The sequence below is a fragment of the Trachypithecus francoisi genome, unplaced genomic scaffold, assembly GCF_009764315.1.
Source record: "Trachypithecus francoisi isolate TF-2019V2 unplaced genomic scaffold, Tfra_2.0 Lachesis_group5, whole genome shotgun sequence".
In the NCBI taxonomy this organism is placed as follows: domain Eukaryota; kingdom Metazoa; phylum Chordata; class Mammalia; order Primates; family Cercopithecidae; genus Trachypithecus; species Trachypithecus francoisi.
Window position 1 is genome coordinate 147,006,329 of NW_022681470.1, and position 22,439 is coordinate 147,028,767.

At 49.5% G+C, this 22,439-nt stretch overlaps 1 protein-coding gene across 6 annotated transcripts; it reads right to left on the reverse strand.

Annotated features, from left to right (window-relative positions):
- Positions 1-391: 391 nt before the first annotated feature.
- ZNF555 (zinc finger protein 555) lies at positions 392-16,103 on the reverse strand. Of its 6 annotated transcripts, none has more exons than XM_033196475.1 (4): positions 15,855-16,103; positions 4,472-4,598; positions 3,339-3,399; positions 392-2,304 (listed from the first exon to the last, which is right to left on the reverse strand). In XM_033196475.1, the coding sequence occupies exons 1-4, from the start codon at positions 15,855-15,857 to the stop codon at positions 735-737; spliced, it is 1,761 nt and encodes a 586-aa protein (XP_033052366.1). In that variant the 5' UTR covers positions 15,858-16,103; the 3' UTR covers positions 392-734. The 6 variants fall into 6 exon arrangements, with proteins under 6 accessions (XP_033052366.1, XP_033052364.1, XP_033052365.1 ...); XM_033196473.1 differs by having other exon boundaries at positions 3,339-3,522; XM_033196474.1 differs by having other exon boundaries at positions 392-2,307; positions 15,855-16,102.
- Positions 16,104-22,439: the final 6,336 nt, after the last annotated feature.

A 22,439-nucleotide genomic window follows, 5' to 3' on the forward strand; every position in this document is an offset into this window, starting at 1 on the left:
GGGCAAACATTAAAAATTACAATTCATTTGAGACTATACTCTTTAGACAACTTTGCATAATTACAAAATTCTTCCAACTACTTCTTAGAAAATGGAGTAAGGGGCCGGGCGCGGTGGCTCAAGCCTGTAATCCCAGCACTTTGGGAGGCCGAGACGGGCTGATCACGAGGTCAGGAGATCGAGACCATCCTGGCGAACACGGTGAAACCCCGTCTCTACTAAAAAATACAAAAAACTAGCTGGGCGAGGTGGCGGGCGCCTGTAGTCCCAGCTAAACGGGAGGTTGAGGCAGGAGAGGCAGAGCTTGCAGTGAGCTGAGATCCGGCCACTGCACTTCAGCCTGGGCGACAGAGCAAGACTCCATCTCAAAAAAAAAAAAAAAGAAAATGGAATAAGGGTCCTCTGGCCAAACAATAAAAATACTCCCAGTAACAAAGGTGGAAAATATAATAGATAAGTGACATCCAATACCTCCCGCACTAGGTCAGTTACAACTTAAGACATTAAATAAAACTTGAACCTACTTGCGTATTAAAAATGCACTTCAACTCATCCCTAAGTCCAAAACACTCTAAGATGAAAGTTTTATTTACTGAATTGTAAGAAAAGAAACTACCTGTTAAAATTCATGTAGAATAGCTAAGAGTATTTGGAGAATTATTTTTCACCTAAATGTTTGCTTGCAAATGAACTACAGACACACTCCTTAAGTGTCCACTTTCAGGGTAAGGAACTCATAAAGGCAACATCATATTGACAACTTTGATCAGCTCTCGCTCCTGGTGTGACTTTTCTGAAGCACTGCACATGAATTCATTTGTAGGAGGATGTCCCACATTACACTTATACTGTTTGTCTGCAGTGTGTATTCTCACATGTCGTCTTAAGGATGAGGAACAATTGAATGCTTTCCCGCAATGCTTACATTGATAAGGTTTCTCTCCAGTGTGCAGTCTCATATGTATTGGTAAAGATGACGGCCATTTGAAGACCTTCCCACATTCCTTACATTCATAGGGCTTCTCTACAGTGTGTGTTCTCACATGTTGTTGCAAAAGTTCAGGCCAGCTGAAAGCTTTCCCACACTGCTTGCATTCATAGAGTTTCTCTGCGGTATGCCTTCTCATATGTTTTTGTAAGGATATGTGGCAATAGAAAGCTTTCCCACATAGCTTGCATTCATAGGCTTTGTCTTCAGGGTGCATTCTCACATGTTCTCGAAAGCAAGCGGACAAGCTGAAGGCTTTCCCACACTGCTTACATTCATAGGGCTTCTCCCTAGCGTGTGTCCTCATATGCTTTCGTAAAGATATGGGCCAATTGAAAGTTTTCCCACATTGCTTGCACTCATAGGGTTTCTCTCCAGTGTGCACTCTCATGTGTCCTCGAAAGGATGAGGGGTGACTGAATGCTTTCCCGCACTGGTTGCATTCATAGGGTTTCTCTCCACCATGAGTCCTTTCATGTCTTCGAAAGGACTGGGGATAAATGAAGGTTTTCCCACACTGTTTGCATTCGTAGGGTTTCTCTCCAGTGTGAATCCTTTCATGTCTTCGAAAGGACTGGAGATAAATGAAGGTTTTCCCACACTGTTTGCATTCGTAGGGTTTCTCTCCAGTGTGTGTTATCATGTGTCTTCGAAAAGTCGAAGAATAACTGAAGGCTTCCCCACATTCTTTACATTTATGTGGCTTCTCTCCAGTGTGTGAAATCATATGTCTTCGAAAAGTTGAGGAATAACTAAAGGCTTCCCCACATTCCTGACATTTATATGGCTTCTCGCCAGTGTGTGTTATTGTGTGTCTTCGAAACGTTGAGGAGTAACTGAAAGCTTTCCCACATTCCTTACACTTATATGGCTTCTCTCCGGTGTGACTTCTGAGATGACTAGTAAGACTTGAGAAATCAATGAAGGCTTTCCCACATTGTTTACATTCGTAGGTTTTCTCAGCAGTGTGAATCCTTACATGCCGATTGAGGGAGGAAGTACGAGGAAAGGTTTTCCCACATAATTTACACACATAGGGTCTCTCTCCATTGTGGGTTCTCACATGCATTCTTAGGTGTGAACGACAACTGTAGGCCTGCCCACATTCTTGGCACTGATATAGTTTGTGTCCAGTGTGAACTGTGATGGGAGTCTTGAGGGATGTGCGGTGATGCATGGAGACTTTTCCGTACGTGTTGTATTCATACTGTTTTACTCCAGGTGGAATTTTCTTGTACAGATTAAGATGTGGAATCTGGCTGAAGGCTTCTCCACATTGATCGTTACTTTCACACAGTCTCTCCAACACATGATTTCTACTAAAAATGAGAAGCATGTTATTGGTTTAATACTGATTTGTTAGTATTTATTAGGAAGTATTGCATTTTAACCATTTTCACTGAAAGCATAGGTTTTTCACCCTATGTGAATTGTCTGAAAATGAAATAAACTGAATGCCCTGGAAGATGGTCTGACCTCTGCCATTATTAAAGTGGTGTTTCTTATGTATAGGGTTTATTTTCTTTTCTTGTTTGTTTGTTTGTTTTTTTGAGACGGAGTCTCGCTCTGCCACCCAGGCTGGAGTGCAGTGGCCAGATCTCAGCTCACTGCAAGCTCCGCCTCCCGGGTTTACGCCATTCTCCTGCCTCAGCCTCCAGAGTAGCTGGGACTACAGGCGCCCGCCACCTCGCCCGGCTAGTTTTTTTTGTATTTTTTTAGTAGAGACGGGGTTTCACCGTGTTAGCGAGGATGGTCTCGATCTCCTGACCTTCGTGATCCGCCCGCCTCGGCCTCCCAAAGTGCTGGGATTACAGGCTTGAGCCACCGCGCCCGGCTATTTTCTTTTCTTTTCTTTTTTTTTTTTGAGACAGAGTCTCACTCTGTTACGCAGGCTAGAGTGCAGTGGCACAGTCTCAGCTCACTGCAACCTCTGCCTCCTGGGTTCATGCAATTCTGCCTCAGCCTCCTAAGCAGCTGGGATTATAGGCCTGCAGCACCATGCCCTGCTAACTTTTGTATATTTAGTAGAGACAGGGTTTCACCACATTCGCCAGGCTGGTCTCGAACTCCTGGCCTCAAGTGATCTGCCCACCTCAGTCTCCCAAAGTGCTAGGATTATAGGTGTGAGCCACCATGCCTGGCCCAGGGTTTCTCGATTTCCATCTGAATTATGTTTCTAATGTCACTTGCTGTCTATGTCACATTTAAACAAATATTTTTTGTAAAAATTCTGTGTATTAAATTTGGAGCTAGGCTTATATGAGTTTTCTGTTGACTTGCTTTTTTAAAGTTTAATGACAGACTAAGATTATCTCCTGAAATACTGTGTTCCCATGTGAGTGCAACTCACCTGAGATTTCTCCCCCGTTTTGTGGGCTGATCTTCAATGCTAAGACTGTCCCAAATTTTTCCTAAAACAGAGGCCCAGGAAACATTTCTGGTGAATGCAGCTATTTTAGATTCCTTGGGTATTTTTTCTCCATAAATATCCTGCTGAGAAACTGATCCACTGGCCTTAAATTGAGTTTCATCATCTGAAACCAAAAAGTCAACAAATCATAAGAAGGCACCTGTTAGCTGAAAATTACACTGAGGAGTTTAGCTATCTCAGGACTTCATCAAACACAAAATGGTCAAAATGGTAAGCAACTCAATAAACATAGTATTGGTAAGCAAAAAAAATTATTTTAAAAAAATAATCACAGCCAGATGCGGTGGCTCACACCTGTAATCCCAGCACTTTGGGAGGCCAAGGCGGGTAGATCACGACGTCAGGAGTTCAAGACCAGCCTGGCCGACACGGTGAAACCCCGTCTCTACTAAAAATACAAAAAAAAAACTAGCCGGGCGAGGTGGCGGGCGCCTGTAGTCCCAGCTACTCGGGAGGCTGAGGCAGGAGAATGGCGTAAACCCGGGAGGCGGAGCTTGCAGTGAGCTGAGATCTGGCCACTGCACTCCAGTCCGGGCGACAGAGCGAGACTCCGCCTCAAAAAAAAAAAAAAAAGAAAAAAAAAAACAAAAATTGGCTGGGCATGGTGGCGCTCGCCTGTAATCCCAGCTACTTGGGTGGCTGAGGCAGATAACTGCTTGAACCCGGGAGGCAGAGGTTGCAGTGAGTCGAGATTGCACCACTGCTCTCCAGCCTGGGCGATAGAGCGAGACTCCATCTCAACAACAACAACAAACAAACAAAAAAATCAAATTTTCACTGGCTTGCAAAAACAAACTTCACGAGGCCTCTCAAAGCTATATCCATAATGACGACATGAAGGGAGCTTTCCTTACAAAAAGAAAAAGCTGAAATACCGATTCTCATTCTCATGGAAAACCATTACATTCTAGCTCTATGACAGCTGTGACTATGTCTGTCTTATTTACCAATGTATTCCCTTTCCACACTCCAAGCCCTGGAACAGGTCTGATGTGTAAGAAATACTTGTTCTCTAAGTAACTACGTGAAGGAAGGAATGATGTCATCCTTACCTACTGAGGCCAGGTTCTGAAAGGTCTCCAGCATCACATCTCTGTACAGGTCCCTCTGAGCAGAATCCAGCAAAGCCCATTCCTCCAGGGTGAAGTCCACAGCCACATCCTCAAAGACCACCGAGTCCTAAAACATTCAACATATTTATGGGAGGATGGTTGAGACCGCGAGCCCAGGAGCATTGTACTTATATCGTATGCAGTTCAAAAAAGATTCTGTGGTCCCTGACATCTACCCTGTGACTCAGCTGTCACCCCTCTTCCTTCTGTCTACTCTATACTCACTTCCTCATAGATTTCACAGGACCATTAACACACTGAATTTATCTCTATACTTTTACTGTGACCAACGGAAGACATTACTCTCTATCAAAAGCATTCAGACCACATTGGAGATATCAAACAAATGCTATACAAATAAAACAAATACTTGTATTTTAAGACCATCAGTCCCTTGTCACCCAAACCGTTTCAGCTCCTCCCCTGCTGCACACATCATCATTCTGCACCACACAAAGCACAGGGTCAAAACTGAATGAAGTTTTATGGGATAAAAACACGGAAGGACTGGGAACATTCTCTTCTGTTTCCTTCACCAAACATCAGGCCAAGGGGCCTGACAGGACCCAAGTGGCAATAAGGCCAGGTAGCCATAGTGTCTTAAAGAACTCCAGGTCCAACTGGCTGAATGAAAACATTCTTTTGAGAAGTATTAATTTTTTTTTTTTTTTTGAGACGGAGTCTCGCTGTGTCGCCCAGGCTGGAGTGCAGTGGCCGGATCTCAGCTCACTGCAAGCTCCGCCTCCCGGGTTCCCGCCATTCTCCCGCCTCAGCCTCCGAGTAGCTGGGACTACAGGCGCCCACCACTGCGCCTGGCTACTTTTTTGTATTTTTTAGTAGAGACGGGGTTTCACCATGTTAGCCAGGAGGGTCTACGATCTCCTGACCTCGTGATCCGCCCGCCTCGGCCTCCCAAAGTGCTGGGATTACAGGCTTGAGCCACCGCGCCCGGCGAGAAGTATTAATTTTAACTTGGAAACTAGAAGTTATTGAGAAATCAGACCTTAGGAAAGACGAAAAAGACATGAGAATGAGGACCTCCACACAGTCCCTATACTTGGGGCCTCAGTGACGGAAGCCCAACAATTAATTCTGGGTTCTGTCTCTCTCGCATGCTCGCTCTCTCTCATACACACAGGCACACTCAATATGTATGCACACAGTGAGGTGTACACACCGTCAAAACAGTTCTTCTCACCAGAGCCAAAAAAAGTATTCTTGGGCTGGGTGTGATGGCTCACGCCTGTCATCCTAGTACTTTGGGAGGCCAAGGTGGGCAGATCATTTGAGGTCAGGAGTTCAAAACCAGCCTGGCCAACATGGTGAAACCCCGTCTCTACTAAAAATTAAAAAAAAAAAATTAGCGGGGCATGGTGGTGCATGCCTGTAGCCTCAGCTACTTGGGAGGCTGAGGCACGAGAATTGCTTGAACCTGGGAGGCAGAGGTTGCAGTGCGCTGAGATCATGCCACTGCACTCCAGCTTAGGTGATAGAGCAGCACTCAGTCTCAGAAAAAAAAAAAAGTATTCTTGCTAACCTTAAGGATAAGGTTAAGAGTTCCACTTTGCAAAGGAGTTAACTGAAGTCCAAACCATTTGATTACAAATTTTCCATGGTTATAAAAGATATAAAGGACTCAATAATGCCTTCCTAGAAAATTCTGTGTCTCAAAAATTCCAGGAGGAAAAAAAAATAAAAAGACAAATAAAAAGTTCCAGGAGGAAGCGATTCCTCACATATCACTCTAGAGGCTGCATTCTCAATTTCTCATTTCCATATTGCATATTGGGCACAGGTGCATGGAAACCCCAAGATGCCCAGTTCCTTCAAACCTGCTTTCTGAGAAAGATCAACTCGTTACTTACCATCTATCAGCAGGAGACAAAAGACTGTCACGCAGCAATTCTGATGCTAGAACATCCCTATTCACAGAGCAGCAGAGTACCTATGGGACCCTCATACTGGCACAGGATAATGTGAGCTCCCTGGGTCAGCCTTAATTGCTTGCAGTACAGTGTATTTGCAGTGTATTTTAATAATAAAGTTCCCATCATGCAGAAAGAAGTTGACATTGCGGGCCTTAGACTTTAAGAAGGCTTTCTGGCAACGTTGCCCTTAGCTGGTGTCTGGGAACCTGGGTTTTGGGAAGGTTCGCACCACCCTAATTCAGATTACTCATAATGCAAACACCACTGTTAATGCTGGACAACTGCTTTCCTTCTGGAAATGGAATCTGTGTACACACCAGGCAGGGGATGCTTATGTGATGAGCCAGCAATTAAAATCCTGGACACTGGCCAGACACAGTGGCTCCCACTTGTCACCCCAGCACTTTGGGAGGCTGAGGCAGGGATCACTTGAGGTCAGGAGTTTGAGACCAGCCTGGCCAACATGGTGAAACCCCGTCTCTACTAAAAATACAAAATTAGCCAGGCGTGGTGGCGCGTGCCTGTAATCCCAGCTATTTGGGAGGTTGCGGCATGAGAACAGCTCAAACCAGGGAGGTGGAGGTTGCAGTGAGCCAAGATTGTGCCACTGCACTCCAGCCTGGGCAACCGAGTAAGACTTCATCTAAAAAAACTCCTGGGCACCGAGTCTCCAATGAGCTTCTTTGGTGGACATTTCACAGGTGTTGTCACAACTCATTGCTGGGGGAATGAGGTGCATTCTGCATCCACTGGGAAAGGACTCTGAAAAGCTTCATCGGGTTTCTTCTGCACTTCTCCCCATGTGCCTTTTCCCAGTGCTGATTTTGCTGTGTGTCCTTCTGTTGTATCAAATCATAGTCATCAGTATGACTGTATGTGGAGCCCTGTGAATCCTGCTAGCAGGGTGCGGGGTGGTCCTGGGGACGCTGACACCGTTGGCATCGGAGGTGGGATTTGCTAGAATGAGCCTGACTCACTGAAATATGGCAAAAGCACTGTTTGGGAAAAGGACGGATGAAGGCGTAAGGGATGGTGAGCCTCCGGTGCCTGCGTGGCGTATGGAGCCTATTCATGGTGAGACAGCAGCTGAGCTGTCTGCTCTGAGAGTTAACGGTTGACGGAGGGAGAAAATGACAGACCCAGCTCCAGCAGGGTGGGCCTGCTGGATGTCCTGGCTGCTTTTGGCCATGCAGGCTGTGAGACAAGAAAACAAAGAACAGCCTTTGGTTTTGGTTCTCTCCTCCGGATAGGAGAAAGGGCCCCCATGTTCTGAAAGGTAAGCTTTGGGCGAGGAAAATGGTAAAAGTTCGTGTTGCACTGGGAGGGAAAGAAAGTTAAGTCAATTCCAAGGCTGGAACGGAATTTTAGGTAAACTCTGGGGAAGCAGGGGACAGTCCAGGCTTTTTTTTTTTTTTTTTTCCTGAGACGGAGTTTTGCTCTGTTGCCCAGGCTGGAGTGCAGTGGTGCGATCTCGGCTCACTGCAAGCTCCACCTCCCGGGTTTACGCCATTCTCCTGCCTCAGCTTCCCGAGTGGCTGGGACTACAGGTGCCCGCCATCATGCCCGGCTAATTTTTTGTATTTTTAGTAGAGACGGGGTTTCACCGTGTTAGCCAGGATGGTCTCCATCTCCTGACCTCGTGATCTGCCCGCCTCAGCCTCCCAAACTGCTGGGATTACAGGCGTGAGCCACCATGCCCGGCCACTCCAGGCTTTTTAAAAAACCTGCTGCTGGTTAAAAAAAGGCTGGAGTGTTCCCTGCTTCCCCCTGGTTTACCTCCTGACCAGCCACGGTCTTCCCTGCTAGCACAATGCTATCCCTGTAAATGCTGAACTGCCAGCGGTTTGTTGTGAAGTGGTCCCCAGAAAGGTATGTCCATGTCCTAATTCCTGGTAGCTGTGACGATAACCTTATCTGTAAACAGGGCCCTTACAGAGATAATCAATTAAAATGACACCATTGGCCGGGCGCGGTGGCTCAAGCCTGTAATTCCAGCACTTTGGGAGGCTGAGATGGGTGAATCACGAGGTCAGGAGATCGAGACCATCCTGGGTAACACGGTGAAACCCCATCTCTACTAAAAAAAAAAAAAAAAAACACACAAAAAACTAGCCGGGCGAGGTGGTGGGCGCCTGTAGTCCCAGATACTCGGGAGGCTGAGGCAGGAGAATGGCGTAAACCCGGGAGGCGGAGCTTGCAGTGAGCCGAGATCGCGCCATAGCACTCTAGCCTGGGCGACAGAGCGAGACTCCGTCTCAAAAAAAAAAAAAAAAAAAAATGACACCATCTAATCCAATGGGCCCCAGTGTCTTTCTAAGAGGAAAATGCCACATGAAAACAGAAACACACACGGAAGGTGGCCATGTGAAGATGGAGGGAGACACTGGAATTATGGTGCCACAAGCAAAGGAACACCTGGGGCTACCAGAAGCTCCAAGAGACAAAGAATACCACTGCATCGGCGTGTGATAAAAATGAGAGAAAATGGCAAAAAAAAAAAAAAAAAAAGTCTTTTGTCATTTTAAAAACAATACAGGGATCATCTCAATCAGTTTTGTTTGTTTTTTAAGTGACAGACACAACGTTCTTGCTTTTTGCCCCTAGTGCATGGACTGGAATTTAAACTCTAAGTATTAGAAATAAGATCAGGTCTCCACAACTGATTTTTTTTTTTTTTTTTTTTTTTGAGACGTAGTCTCGCTCTGTCTCCCAGGCTGGAGTGCAGTGGCACAATTTCGGCTCACTGCAGGCTCCACCTCCCGGGTTCACGCCATTGTCCTGACTCAGCCTCCCGAGTAGCTGGGACTACAGGCGCCCACCACCTCGCCTGGCTAATTTTTTGTATTTTTTAGTAGCGACGGGGTTTCACCATGTTACCCAAGATGGTCTCCATCTCCTGACCTCGTGATCCGCCCATCTCAGCCTCCCAAAGTGCTGGGATTACAGGCGTGAGCCACCGCGTCTGGTCCACAACTGATTTTTACTATCATTTTTCCTATTGGAGGTTCAGGGAAAAGGGAAACAAATGAAGAGAGAGGCAATCTCTAAGTGGGGATGTACTTTTGGAACCTTAAGTAGTAGTTTTTAGTTTGTTAATGTGCTTTTATGAAAACCTATTTCTGACGACCTTAAGAGTTGATGGTTTTCAAGCCAGATGTGCATATTTTTAACTGAATCAATTTGGACTTTAAGACTCAGGAGACCAAAAGGGCTTAGGAAACTCTTGCAACTTGATTTTGGAACACCGCTGTCCAATCCAGCAATACCTAGGCTTTACTGCTGCAGAAGAGAAGCCTTCAGTGTTTTATAGAATTCTGACCTCAGATCCCAACGGCCTGGACTTGACTCTAAGCTAAAACCTAACACTGCCCACTGCTAATTCATCCTCACTATGTGCGCTGCTACCTCAGCCTTCACTATGCTGGCCTGACAGCAGGGGCTAGACTCAGTGAACACTCCTCTAATTCAGAAAACACGGCAGAGCTAGACACTCCCGGGTAAGGCAGTGAACTACGAGAAACATCGGGGTGTGCGCTGGTCTGTCTGGCTCACTCGCAGCTGCCCACAGTGAAGGACTCGCTTGACCCTGCATGGCACTGTCTGAAATCAAGCTGCTCTTTTCGGAGCTGTGACCGAAGCGTTCCCTCTTCCTGAAGGAAATGTCGCACGCGGCTGTGAGTGCCCTGGATTCAGGTTGGCTGCTAAGCCTCCGATCACACACAACAGTCCTGAGACAGCAGCAAGTGGCCCCAGTTCCCGAACTTTCCACAAAGGACACCTCCGGATGTCGTGCATACTGGAGAGGTGAATGAACTGGTGTCACAGACACGCAAAACTGCTTGAAAACGATGCCTCGGGCAGAGCCTCTGAAACTGAGGACTAAACTGAGTGATCTGTTTACACTGAGAACCCTAGGACAGGAGGCCCACAGTGGGAGGTCACGCTGGGGGCCCTGCTAACCCGACTGCCTGGCCGGTGTTACGTCCTGCTTGGGGTGTCCCAACCACTGCAAACAACGTGCTTCCCAGGCGTAAACCTGGGAGGCGGAGCTTGCAGTGAGCTGAGATCCGGCCACCACACTCCAGCCTGGGCGACAGAGCCAGACTCCGTCTCAAAAAAAAAAAAAAAAAGAAAAACAGTGTGGAGATTTCTCAAAGAACTAAAAACAGTCCAGCAGTCCCACTACTGGGCGTCTACCCAAAGGAAAAGAAATCATTCCGCCAAGAAACACATCATTTGTGTGTTTACTGCAGCAGTTTCACAGTAGCAAAGGTATGGAGTCAACCTAGGTGACCACAGACAGCGGACTGAAGAAAATGTGGTCCAGGTACACCATGGAATACGACACAGCCACAAAAAAAGAATGAAATCACGACCTTTGCAGCAACATGGACGCAGCTGGAGGCCATTATCCTCAGCAAACTGATGCAGAAACAGAAAACCAAATACGGATGTTCGTTCTTATAAGTGGGAAGTCAAACTTGGGTACACGTGGACATAAAACTGGAAACAATAGACGCTGGGAATTCCAAATGGAGGGACAAGGGGGAAAGGGCTGACAAACTTCCTCATGGCTACGATGTCCACTATCTGGGTGACAAGCTCAATGGAAGCCCAAATGTCAGCATCATACAATATTCCCTTGTAACCTGCACATGTGCCCCCTGAATCTGAAATAAAAATGGAAATTAGGAAAGTAATAATTCTGGCCGGGTGCGGTGGCTCACGCCTGTAATCCCAGCACTTTGGGAGGCCGAGGCGGGCGATCATGAGGTCAGCAGATCGAGACCATCCTGGCTAACACAGTGAAACCCCGTCTCTACTAAAAATACAAAAAATTAGCTGGGCATGGTGGCGGGCGCCTATAGTCCCAGCTGCTCAGAAGGCTGAGGCAGGAGAATGGCGTGAACCCAGGAGGCAGAGAGTGCAGTGAGCTGAGATCGCACCGCTGCACTCCAGCCCGGGTGACAGAGAGAGACTCCGTCTCAAAAAAAAAAAAAATAATAATAATAATAATAATTCCATTGCAGCCAATGCAGCCAATGGAATTTACCTTAACTGGCTAAGTCCAGGAGCCCTAAAGAGCACAAGTGAAATATCAGCACTGCAGTGTGGTCTCATCCTGCTTCACAGGGTCCTCCCATAATTCTGGGGTAAAAGACCCCTGTCCAGTGGCCTAGGGGGTGGACTGCAGGAAGTGCCAACCCAAAGACCTGAGGGCCCCTAACCTTAGAAAGTCCTGCCTGCGGCCGGGCGCGGTGGCTCACGCCTGTAATCCCAGCACTTTGGGAGGCCGAGACGGGCGGATCACGAGGTCAGGAGATCGAGACCATCCTGGCTAACACGGTGAAACCCCGTCTCCACTAAAAAATACAAAAAACTAGCCGGGCGAGGTGGCGGCGCCTGTAGTCCCAGCTACTCTGGAGGCTGAGGCAGGAGAATGGCGGGAACCCGGGAGGCGGAGCTTGCAGTGAGCTGAGATCCGGCCACTGCACTCCAGCCTGGGCGACAGAGCGAGACTCCGTCTCAAGAAAAAAAAAAAAAGAAAGTCCTGCCTGCAAAGTTGGCCCCGATACAGGAGTTGCTTACTGTGCTGAAACTGTTTATGCAACAATGTGTTGACCCTAAAGATCTGCTTTCCTCCTGAGTGTCTGAAATCTTGGCACAGCCAGGCACAGGGTACCTCTGTGACCAGCTGCCGATTTTAAAACACCGTGGTTGAGGGCATGGTGGTTCACACCTATAATCCCAGCACTCTGGAAGGCTGAGGCGGGCAGACCACCTGAGGTCAGGAGTTCGAGACCAGCCTGGCCAACATGGCGAAACCCTGTATCTATTAGAAATACATAAAAATGGCCAGGCGCGGTGGCTCCTGCCTGTAATCCCAGCACTTTGGGAGGCTGAGGTAGGCGAATCACAAGGTCAGGAGTTCGAGACCAGCCTGGCCAATACGGTGAAACCTCGTCTCTACTAAAAACACAAAAATTAGCCGGGCATGGTGGCAGGCGCCTATAATCCCAGCTACTCGGGAGGCTGAGGCAGGAGAACTGCTTGAACCCAGGAGGCAGAGGATGCAGTGAGCCAAGTTCCTGCCATTGCACTCCAGCCTGGGCGAAAAGGGCGCAACTCCCTCTAAAAAAAAAAAAAAGAGAGAGAGAGACAGAGAGAGGAAAGAAAGAGCGAGAAAGGAAAGAAAGAAAAGAAAAGGAAGAAAAATTAGGCAGTCCTGGTGGCAGGTGCCTGTAGCCCCAGCTACCTGAGAGGCTGAGGCAGGAGAATCGCTTGAACCCAGGAGGCAGAGATTGCAGTGAGCTGAGACAGCACCACTGCACTACAGCTTGGGCAATAGAGTGAGACCCTGTCTCAAAACAAAACAAAACAAAACAAAAACAAAAACAAAGTAAAGGAACACAGCCCTGAGGCAGCCTCTGTGTTTGGGGAAATCTCATCAGTGCCAGGGCCGGCATTACAGACGATGAACACTTGAATATATGGAGCCGGGACAAATCGTCATCTAAACAAGAAAAATCTTGGCCGGGCCCGGTGGCTCAAGCCTGTAATCCCAGCACTTTGGGAGGCTGAGATGGGTGGATCACGAGGTCAGGAGATCGAGACCATCCTGGCTAACACGGTGAAACCCCGTCTCTACTAAAAAATACAAAAAACTAGCCGGGCGAGGTGGCGGGTGCCTGTAGTCCCAGCTACTCGGGAGGCTGAGGCAGGAGAATGGCCTGAACCTGGGAGGCGGAGCTTGCAGTGAGCTGAGATCCGGCCACTGCACTCCAGCCTGGGCGACAGAGCGAGACTCTGTCTCAAAAAAAAAAAGAAAGAAAAATCTCTTGTATTCTACCTATTTCAGGAACACAAAAAATGTATTATAGAATTAAGGAAAGGGTACTACAGTATTGGAAGCAGAACAGAATCATCCACTGTCAAAAATTCTCTACCATGTCAAGGAGAATAACTGACATTTTCGTAAATTTTTATAATTTATCTGCAATATGTTTCATGGCAATGTATTCATTTTTCTGCACCTATGGTGAAAAGGAGATTTTCTCTATTTCTCTGAGATTCTTCTCCCCAGTAACATTTTGAAGTCTAGGCCCTGGAATCCTATTTGTTGTCATTCAAAAGAAAAGAACAAGGCTGGTTGAGGCGGGAGAACCACCTGAGCTCAGGAGTTCGAGACCAGCCTGGGCAACAAAGTGAGCCCCCATCCCTAAAAACAAAAAAATACAAAAACTTAGGCAGGCATGGTGGTACACACCTGGAGTCCCTGTGTTCAGGAGGCTGACGCAGGAAGACTGCTTGAGCCCAGGAGGTGGAGGCTGCAGTGAGCTGTGATTGCAACACTGCACTACAGCATGGGCAACAGAGCTCTCAAAAAAATAATAGTAATAAAAGAAAAAAGAAAGTAACAGATCGGAGAAATTTTTTTTTTTTTTTTTTTTTTTTGAGACGGAGTCTCGCTCTGTCGCCTAGGCTGGAGTGCAGTGGCCGGATCTCAGCTCACTGCAAGCTCCGCCTCCCGGGTTTATGCCATTCTCCTGCCTCAGCCTCCCGAGTAGCTGGGACTACAGGCGCCCGCCACCTCGCCCGGCTAGTTTTTTTTTTGTATTTTTAAGTAGAGACAGGGTTTCACCGTATTAGCCAGGATGGTCTCGATCTCCTGACCTCGTGATCCGCCCGTCTCGGCCTCCCAAAGTGCTGGGATTACAGGCTTGAGCCACCGCGCCCGGCCTAGATCGGAGAAATTTACTACACACACTTCAGGGAATGTTTAACAAACGGAATGTAAGACGAACATTTTAATTTTTTTCCTGAAACTCACCCGTTGGAATTATTATTATTTTTTGAGACGGAGTCTTGCTCTGCCGCCCAGGCTGGAGTGCAATGGAGCGTTTCTGGCTCACTGCAAGCTCTGCCTCCAGAATGGGTTCACGCCATTCTCCTGCCCTAGCCTCCCGAGTAGCTGGGACTACAGGCGCCCGCCACCACGCTCAGTTTAGTTTTGTATTTCTAGTAGAGATGGGGTTTCTCCATGTTGGCCAGGCTGGTCCCCAACTCCTCATCTCAACTAATCTGCTCACCTCGGCCTCCCAAAGTGCTGGGATTACAGGCGTGAGTCACCGCGCCCGGCCTGGAAATATTTTATCTTCCAACTTCTATTAATTAAATGTACGTTTCACTTACTAAAAACTGAGACTCGAAAAAGTGAAAATCTTTTCACAGCGACAAACCCAGGGAGGGGTCAAGTCTGGCCAGGCTACCACGAGGGACGCCCTCCCACCCCCAATTCAGGTGTTCCCTCAGCAAGGAATCCCATTGCTAGTACTCAAAACTGACCTGAGAAACTTCCTGAAATCCAGTTTCCAGGGAACCGTGAAAGAATATATTTCCGTGGTTTTAGCCCCCTCATCTGCAGTCAGTTGCTACAGCAGTCCGAGGACACTAATGCACCAGCCTCCCGGGCGGCCCCGCTGTGGGGCTGCGTGCGTTTGCTTTTGGGGTCCTCGCTCTCCCTTGTTTCTCTAGTCTCTTCAGTTACTCTTAATTCCTTGTGTATCAGAACCCAGGGACTAGGAACCCTTGTTTTTTTCCCCCTTACCTACCCCAGGCATCTTGGGGTCAGAGGAGACAAGAAGCCCCCAAGAAGGAAAACCGGAACTCAGGGGAGAAAACCTCGCGGGCCCCAGGCCCCAGGGGCTGCCTTTGCAGGTTGGGGCTCCAGAGACGCCCCCAGCCCGCCCCCGGCGGCTCCGCGGAGGTCCCCACCGCTCCTGGGATGTCCCGGGAGGAGCCCGGGGTCCCCCAGAGACCGCAGCTGGGGGTGCGGGGTCTCCCAGGAGCTGAGCCGCGGGAGCGCGGGCGGAGGCGGCACCGACCAGGGACCCGCACCCCAGGAGGCCCCGCGGAGGAGGAGGCTCCGCGGAGTAGGAGGCCCCGCGGCGTAGGCCCCAGGGCGGGTCCCGGGGAAGCTAAGGACCGCACCGCGGGGTCTCGGGCGACTCTGCCTCCCGCGACCCGGGCGTCCCAAAGCCGCAGCCAAAAGGTCAGAGGCGCCGCGGCCCCGGGCGGGGCGTGGGGGTCGGGAGCGCAGGGACGCGGGAGCCCCGGGACGACTGGGAGGGTGTCGGGCTCCGGGCGCCGCTCCCCGCTCTCCGCTCTGCAGCCTCGGGGCCAGAGGCGGGCAGGAACCCGGAGCTTGGAGCGCTCTAGCCGCGGCCTCAGCGCGGGAGGCGGGGCCAGGCGGGACCCCCGGGGCCCAGGCGCTTGTCCTGCGCCGCCCTCGCCGGGGACGCCCCGCCCGTCCCTCAGCTCCCCCTAGCCGCGGTCTCGGGCGGTCGCCGCTTCCTGCCGCCCCGCACCGGGATAGTCTCCCGCGCCGCACTCACCATGTCCCGGGGCGATTTCTCCGCTACCGGCGCAGGTGAGCAAGACAAGAACAGGGACGCCTGGGACCGCTAGGGGCTGGCGGGACACTCAAGGCTAGGAGGCCGGAGACGTCCCGTCCCAGGGGACTGATTGGACAGAGCTTGGGGAGCCGCACCTCTGATTGGACAGTGCTGCCAACGTCAGCGACTCTGATTGGAGAACTCCCCGGTCCGTCCCCTTGTGCTGTAATTGGGAAGGTCCCGGATTCCGATTGGGCGTCCCTGATTGGGTAGTTGTCTCAGCCCCGCCCCTGCTCGTCCTGATTGGCTAGTTCCCTAGGACCCACCCCTGCCGCCTGAGTGACGGGAGCGACGCGAACACGCGTGACTGTCCCGCCCGGCGGGGACACTGGCGTCTGGGCGAACTGATTCCAGCCCGAGGCGGACCCGCCCTCTCCCCGCAGCTCGGACGCCCCGCCCGCGTCATCCCCTGGGACGGGCTTTGGAACTCCAGACTCAGTTTCCCCACGGAACAGCCCCTTGTCCGGCCAGGATGTGGAGACGAGCGGCCGGCCTGGGCCTCGCAGGGCGAGCGGGGGCTTGACGCGGGGTCCGTAGGGCTGAGGCCTACGTGGGGGCGGGGTCCGCATCCGTGACGTCATCGCGCTGTCCCGCGTGGGCGCGGCCGCCGTGGAGGCCCCTCCTGGGGGACTGGGGACCCGGGGACCCGGCCTGGGGGAGGCCGAATCCGAAGCCTGGCGGGGGCAGGAACTTTGCTCAAATCAACCAGATGTTCATTAAAACCCTCAAGTGTGGCCACGGCGCAGTCGCTCACGCCTGTAATCCCAGCAGTTTGGGAGACCGAGGTGGGCGGATCATCTGAACTCAGGAGTTCGAGGCCATCGTGGCCAACATGGTGAAACCCGATCTCTACTGAAAATACAAAAATCAGCCGGGCGTGGTGCCAGGAGCCTGTAATCCCAGCTACTGGGGAAGCTGGGGCAGGAGGATTGCTTGAACCCGAGAGGCAGAAGTTGCAGTGAGCCGAGATCGCCCCACTGCACTCTAGCCTGGGCGACAGAGTGAGACTCTGTATTTAAAAACAAACAAACAAACAAAAAATTCTCAAGTTCATATTTTAAACTGTAAGGAAAATTTTTTCAGATCATTTAAGTGCATCCCCAAACAATTTGGAAGATTAAAAGGCTGGCCGGGCGCGGTGGCTCACACCTGTAATCCCAGCACTTTGGAAGGCAGAGGCAGGCGGATCACCTGAGGTCAGGAGTTCGAGACCAGCCTGGGCAACATGGCAAAACCCCGTCTCTCCGACAAATACAAAAATTAGCCGGGCGTGGTGGCACGCACCTGTAACCCCAGCTAGGGAGGCTGAGGCAAGAAAGTCGCTTGAACCTGGGGAGGCCGAGGTTGCAGTGAGAGGAGATCATGCCACTGCACTCCAGCCTGGGAGACAGAGCAAAACTCCGTCTCAAAAAAAAAAAAAAAAGTCTATGATATTGCACAATAGGAATGTATCTAACACCACTGAACTTTAGACTTAAAAATGAAGATTGTGCCGGACGCGGTGGCTCAAGCCTGTAATCCCAGCACTTTGGGAGGCCAAGACGGGTGGATCACAAGGTCAGGAGATCGAGACCATCCTGGCTAACACCGTGAAACCCCGTCTCTACTAAAAAATACAAAAAACTAGCCGGGCGAGGTGGCGGGTGCCTGTAGTCCCAGCTACTCGGGAGGCTGAGGCAAGAGAATGGCGTAAACCCGGGAGGCGGTGCTTGCAGTGAGCTGAGATCCGGCCACTGCACTCCAGCCTGGGCGATAGAGCGAGACTCTGTCTCAAAAAAAAAAAAAAAAAAAAAGAAGATTGTAAATTTTTGTTATTTGTATTTTACAATTTTTTAAATGTTATATTTAAAACAGAAAATACTATTTCTAAGGATATTGAATCCTTATTTTAACTGATATAAAAAACACGCAAAAGTTTAAATGAATTTGATTGAGCTTAGGAGGGAAGTGACTTTTTAAAAATTTTTGTTGGCCGGGCGCGGTGGCTCAAGCCTGTAATCCCAGCACTTTGGGAGGCCGAGGCGGGTGGATCACGAGGTCAGGAGATCGAGACCCTCCTGGCTAACACGGTGAAACCCCGTCTCTACTAAAAATACAAAAAACTAGCCGGGCGAGGTGGCGGGCGCCTGTAGTCCCAGCTACTCGGAGGCTGAGGCGAGAGAATGGCGGGAACCCGGGAGGCGGAGCTTGCAGTGAGCCCAGATCGCGCCACTGCACTCCAGCGTGGGCGGCAGAGCGAGACTCTGTCTCAAAAAAACAAAAAAATTTTTTTTTTGAGACGGAGTCTCGCTCTGTCGCCCAGGCTGGAGTGCAATGGCAGGATCCCAGCTCACTGCAAACTCCACCTCCAAGATTCAAGTGGGACTACAGGCCCCCCCCCCCAGCCACACCCGGCTAATTTGTTTTCTTTTTTTTTTAGATGCGGTTTCGCTCTTGTTGCCCAGGCTGGAGTGCAGTGGCGCAATCTCGGCTCACCGCAACCTCTGCCTCCCGGGTTCAAGCGATTCTTCTGCCTCAGCCTCCCGAGTAGCTGGGATTACAGGCATGTGCCATCACGCCCAGCTAATTTTGTATTTTTAGTAGAGGCAGGGTTGCTCCATGTTGGTCAGGCTGGTCTCAAACTCCCAACCTCATGTGATCCGCCAGCCTCGGACTTGCAAAGTGCTTGGATTACAGATGTGAGCTACCGTGCCCAGACTTAAACTTTTTTTAAAAAAAGGAAAAAAAAAATTGTGATAGTTCTGAAAACACTGAATACACTTAATAGACGGAGGCTGAAAATCAAACACAGTTAATGGCTGCTCATTTCAGGAAACTCCATAGCTTAAGTGGTTGTTCAAACTCTGATACTGACATTTCATTTAGAAACAGAATTTTTAAAATTCATTTTTGTCTTTCCTAGAAAGGTTTTACACACTTTTATAAAAATTAATGTTCAGGATTGACACAGGAAAGCAGCTTCCAGTTAAAAATAGTGTGCCCAAGCGCAGTGGCTCTAAGCCCAGCACTTTGGGAGGCCAAGGCAGGTGGATCACCTGAGGTCAGGAGTTCGAGACCCTTCGAGACCATCCTGGCCAACATGGTGAAACCCCGTCTCTAACAAAAATACAAAAAAAAATTAGCTGGGCATGGTGGCGCATGCCTGTAATCCCAGCTACTTGGGAGGCTGAGGCAGGAGAATTGCCTGAACCCAGGAGGTTGCAGTGAGCTGAGATCGCGCCATTGCACTCCAGCCTGGGCAACATAGTGAGACTCCATCTCATGCTGGAGGGAGACAGCAAGACTGAAACAGTGTAGTCAGGAGGCTTCTAAGTCAACTCCAGAATATGCTGAGCCAGGTGTGGTGGCTCACGCCTGTAATCCCAGCACTTTGGGAGGCCGAGGCGGGCGGATCACGAGGTCAGGAGATCAAGACCATCCTGGCTAACACGGTGAAACCCTGTCTCTACTAAAAATATTTTAAAAATTAGCCAGGCGTGGTGGCAGGTGTCTGTAGTCCCAGCTACTCAGGAGGCTGAGGCAGGAGAATGGCGTGAACCCGGGAGGCGGAGCTTGCAATGAGCTGAGACTGCGCCACTGCACTCCAGCCTGGGCGACAGAGCGAGATTCCGTCTCAAAAAAAAAAAAGAATATGCTGAAAGCTACAGATGCTTTCCCCAAAATACACATCAATGCACCAGCACATGCTTTGCATCCAGTTCGAAGTTGTTCAGAGCCCCTAAAGAAACTGACTCATCAACCCAACAGGGTCTAGACTAACCGTGGATCAAGGATCTCTAAGGAAAAGCAACGTGTTCCATTTGGGTGAAAGGAGATCTGACGGGCAACCTCCCTCATTAGCTCAAGGAAAAAGGGAAGATTCACAGGAAAGTTAGATGACTCCAAAGAGGAAATTTGTACATTTGTTTTGAGACAGGGTCTTGCTCTGTCCGTCAGGCTGCAGTGCAGTGGTGCACTCACAGCTCACTGCAGCCTCGGCCTCCTGGGCTCAAGCAGTCCTCCCACCTCAGCCCCCAGAGTAGCTGGGATCACAGGCATGAGCCACCATGCCTGGCTAATGTTTGTATTTTTTACAGAGACAGGGTGTATGTTGCCCGGGCTGGTTTTGAACACCAGGGCTCAAGTGATCCTCCCACCTCAGGCACCCAAAATACTGGGATTACAGCTGTGAGCCACTACACCCAGCTTTCCAAGAGAAAATGTGGAAAACAGTTCCCCTGCTTGGTGGCCTGGCAAATGAGGAGCTGGCTTTGTACAGGGTGCTCAAGGTCAAATCTAGAGGCCACTACTTTTTTTTTTCTCTTTGCGATAAAGTCTCATGTCACCCAAGCTAGAGTGCAATGGCGCCATCTCGGCTCACTGCAACCTCCACCTCCTGGGTTTAAGTGATTCTCATGCCACAGCCTCCTGAATAGCTGGGCCTAGAGGCATGCACCACCACGCCCAGCTAAAATTTTTTTTTTTTTTAAACAGAGTTTTGCTCTTGTTGCCCAGAGCTGCAGTGCAATGGTGCTATATCGGCTCACAGCAACCACCGCCTCCCGGGTTCAAGCGATTCTCCTGCCTCAGCCTCCCAAGTAGCTGGGATTACAGGCATGGGCCACCAGGCCCGGCTAATTTTGTATTTTTAGTAGAGACGGGGTTTCTTCATGTTGGTCAGGCTGGTCTCAAACTCCCGACCTCAGGTGATCCGTCCATCTTGGCCTCCCTAATTTTTGTATCTTTTGGTAGAGATGGGTTTCCACCATGTTGGCCAGGCTGGTCTCCAACTCTTGACCTCAAGTGATCCACCCGTCTCAGCCTCCCAAAGTGCTGGGATTACAGGCGTGAGCCATCCTGCCCAGCCAATTCCACTACTTTCTAATTGTGTGACCTTGAGCAAATTTTGTCTTCTGTAAAATGGAATGTGAATAGTGATTATCTCATGGGGTCATGAGGGCTAAATGAAGAACCACATGGAAGTATTTGGCTGGTGCTTGGTATACAGTAAGCATCTAATACATGTTCATGATGATAATGCACATCAGCACACTTGGTCTTGATTTTGCTAGGGATAAGTCACAAGTGGGACTTTTCCCAGGCCACCAAAAGTCATTCCGCCCTCTATGTCCCAAAGTCTACTATACTGTCCCTACTACGTAGGTATCCACAGTCTACCCTGACTCATCAATGAGGTTCCGTATCCTTAACAATTTTGGGTGCTATTTGGTTTTTATTCATTATCAAAATGATTATAGCAATACAAAATGAAATGGCAAAAGACAAAATCACTAGAAGGGAGTGGTGGCTCACGCCTGTAATCCCAGCACTTTGGGAGGCTGAGGCAGGCAGATCACCTGAGGTCAGAAGTTCCAGACCAGCCTGACCAACGTGGAGAAACCCCATCTCTACTAAAATACAAAAATTAAGCCGGATGTGGTGGTGCATGCCTGTAATCCCAGCTACTTGGGAGGCTGAGGCAGGAGAATTGCTTGAACCCGGGAGGCAGAGGTTATGGTGAGCTGAGATCATGCCATTGTACTCCAGCCTGGGCAACAAGAGTGAAACTCTGTCTCAAAAAAAAAAAAAAAAAAAAGATGCAAAATCACACATAATCAGAACACCCCAATAATCATGTAAATGATTCTTCACATCTCTGTCCAGCCTTTGTCCTTTTGTGTATGGATCAAATTATTAGTACTATTTTGAATCCCTTGTATCTTTTAAACTTCACATCCAAAGCACTTTCTGTCAGCATATACTCTGCATCGGCACAGTAGTGCACAAGACAGATGGATCTAGCTAAGTGACCAATGTAAACACTGAATCAGAATGCTGAAATAAACACAAGCACTGTGGCTCACACCTGTAATCCCAGCGTGGAGGCTCACACCTGTAATCCCAGCACTTTGGGAGGCCAAGGTGGGTGCACTTCTTGAGCTCAGGAGTTCGATATCAGCCTGGGCCACCTGGTGAAAGCCCACTGCTACACAAAATACAAAAAAAAATTTAGCTGGGTGTGGTAGTGGTGCGCATCTGTAGTCTCAGCTACTTGAGAAGCTGAAGTGGGAGGACTGCTTGAGTCCAGGAGATGAAGGCTGGCTGCAGGGTGCTATGATCACACCACAGCACTTCAGCCTCAGCAACAGAGTGAAAACCCGTCTCAAATAAACCGAGAAAAGAATATTGAAATAAAATCAATGGACAATGAAATAAAAAGGAAAGACATAGAAGTACTTAAGAAACAGACTATCTTGGCCAGGCGTGGTGGCTCACGCCTGTAATCCCAGCACTTTGGGAGGCCGAGCTGGGCAGATCACCTGAGGTCAGGAGTTCAAGACCAGCCTGGTGAACATGGAGAAACCCCATCACTACTAAAAGTACAAAATTAGCTGGGCGTGGTGGCATATGCCTGTAATCACAGCTACTTGGGAGGCTGAGGCAGGAGAATTGCTTCAACCCGGCAGGCAGAGGCTGTGGTGAGCCGAGATTGTGCCATTGCACTCCAGTCTGGGCAACAAGAGTGAAACTCCGTCTCAAAAAAAA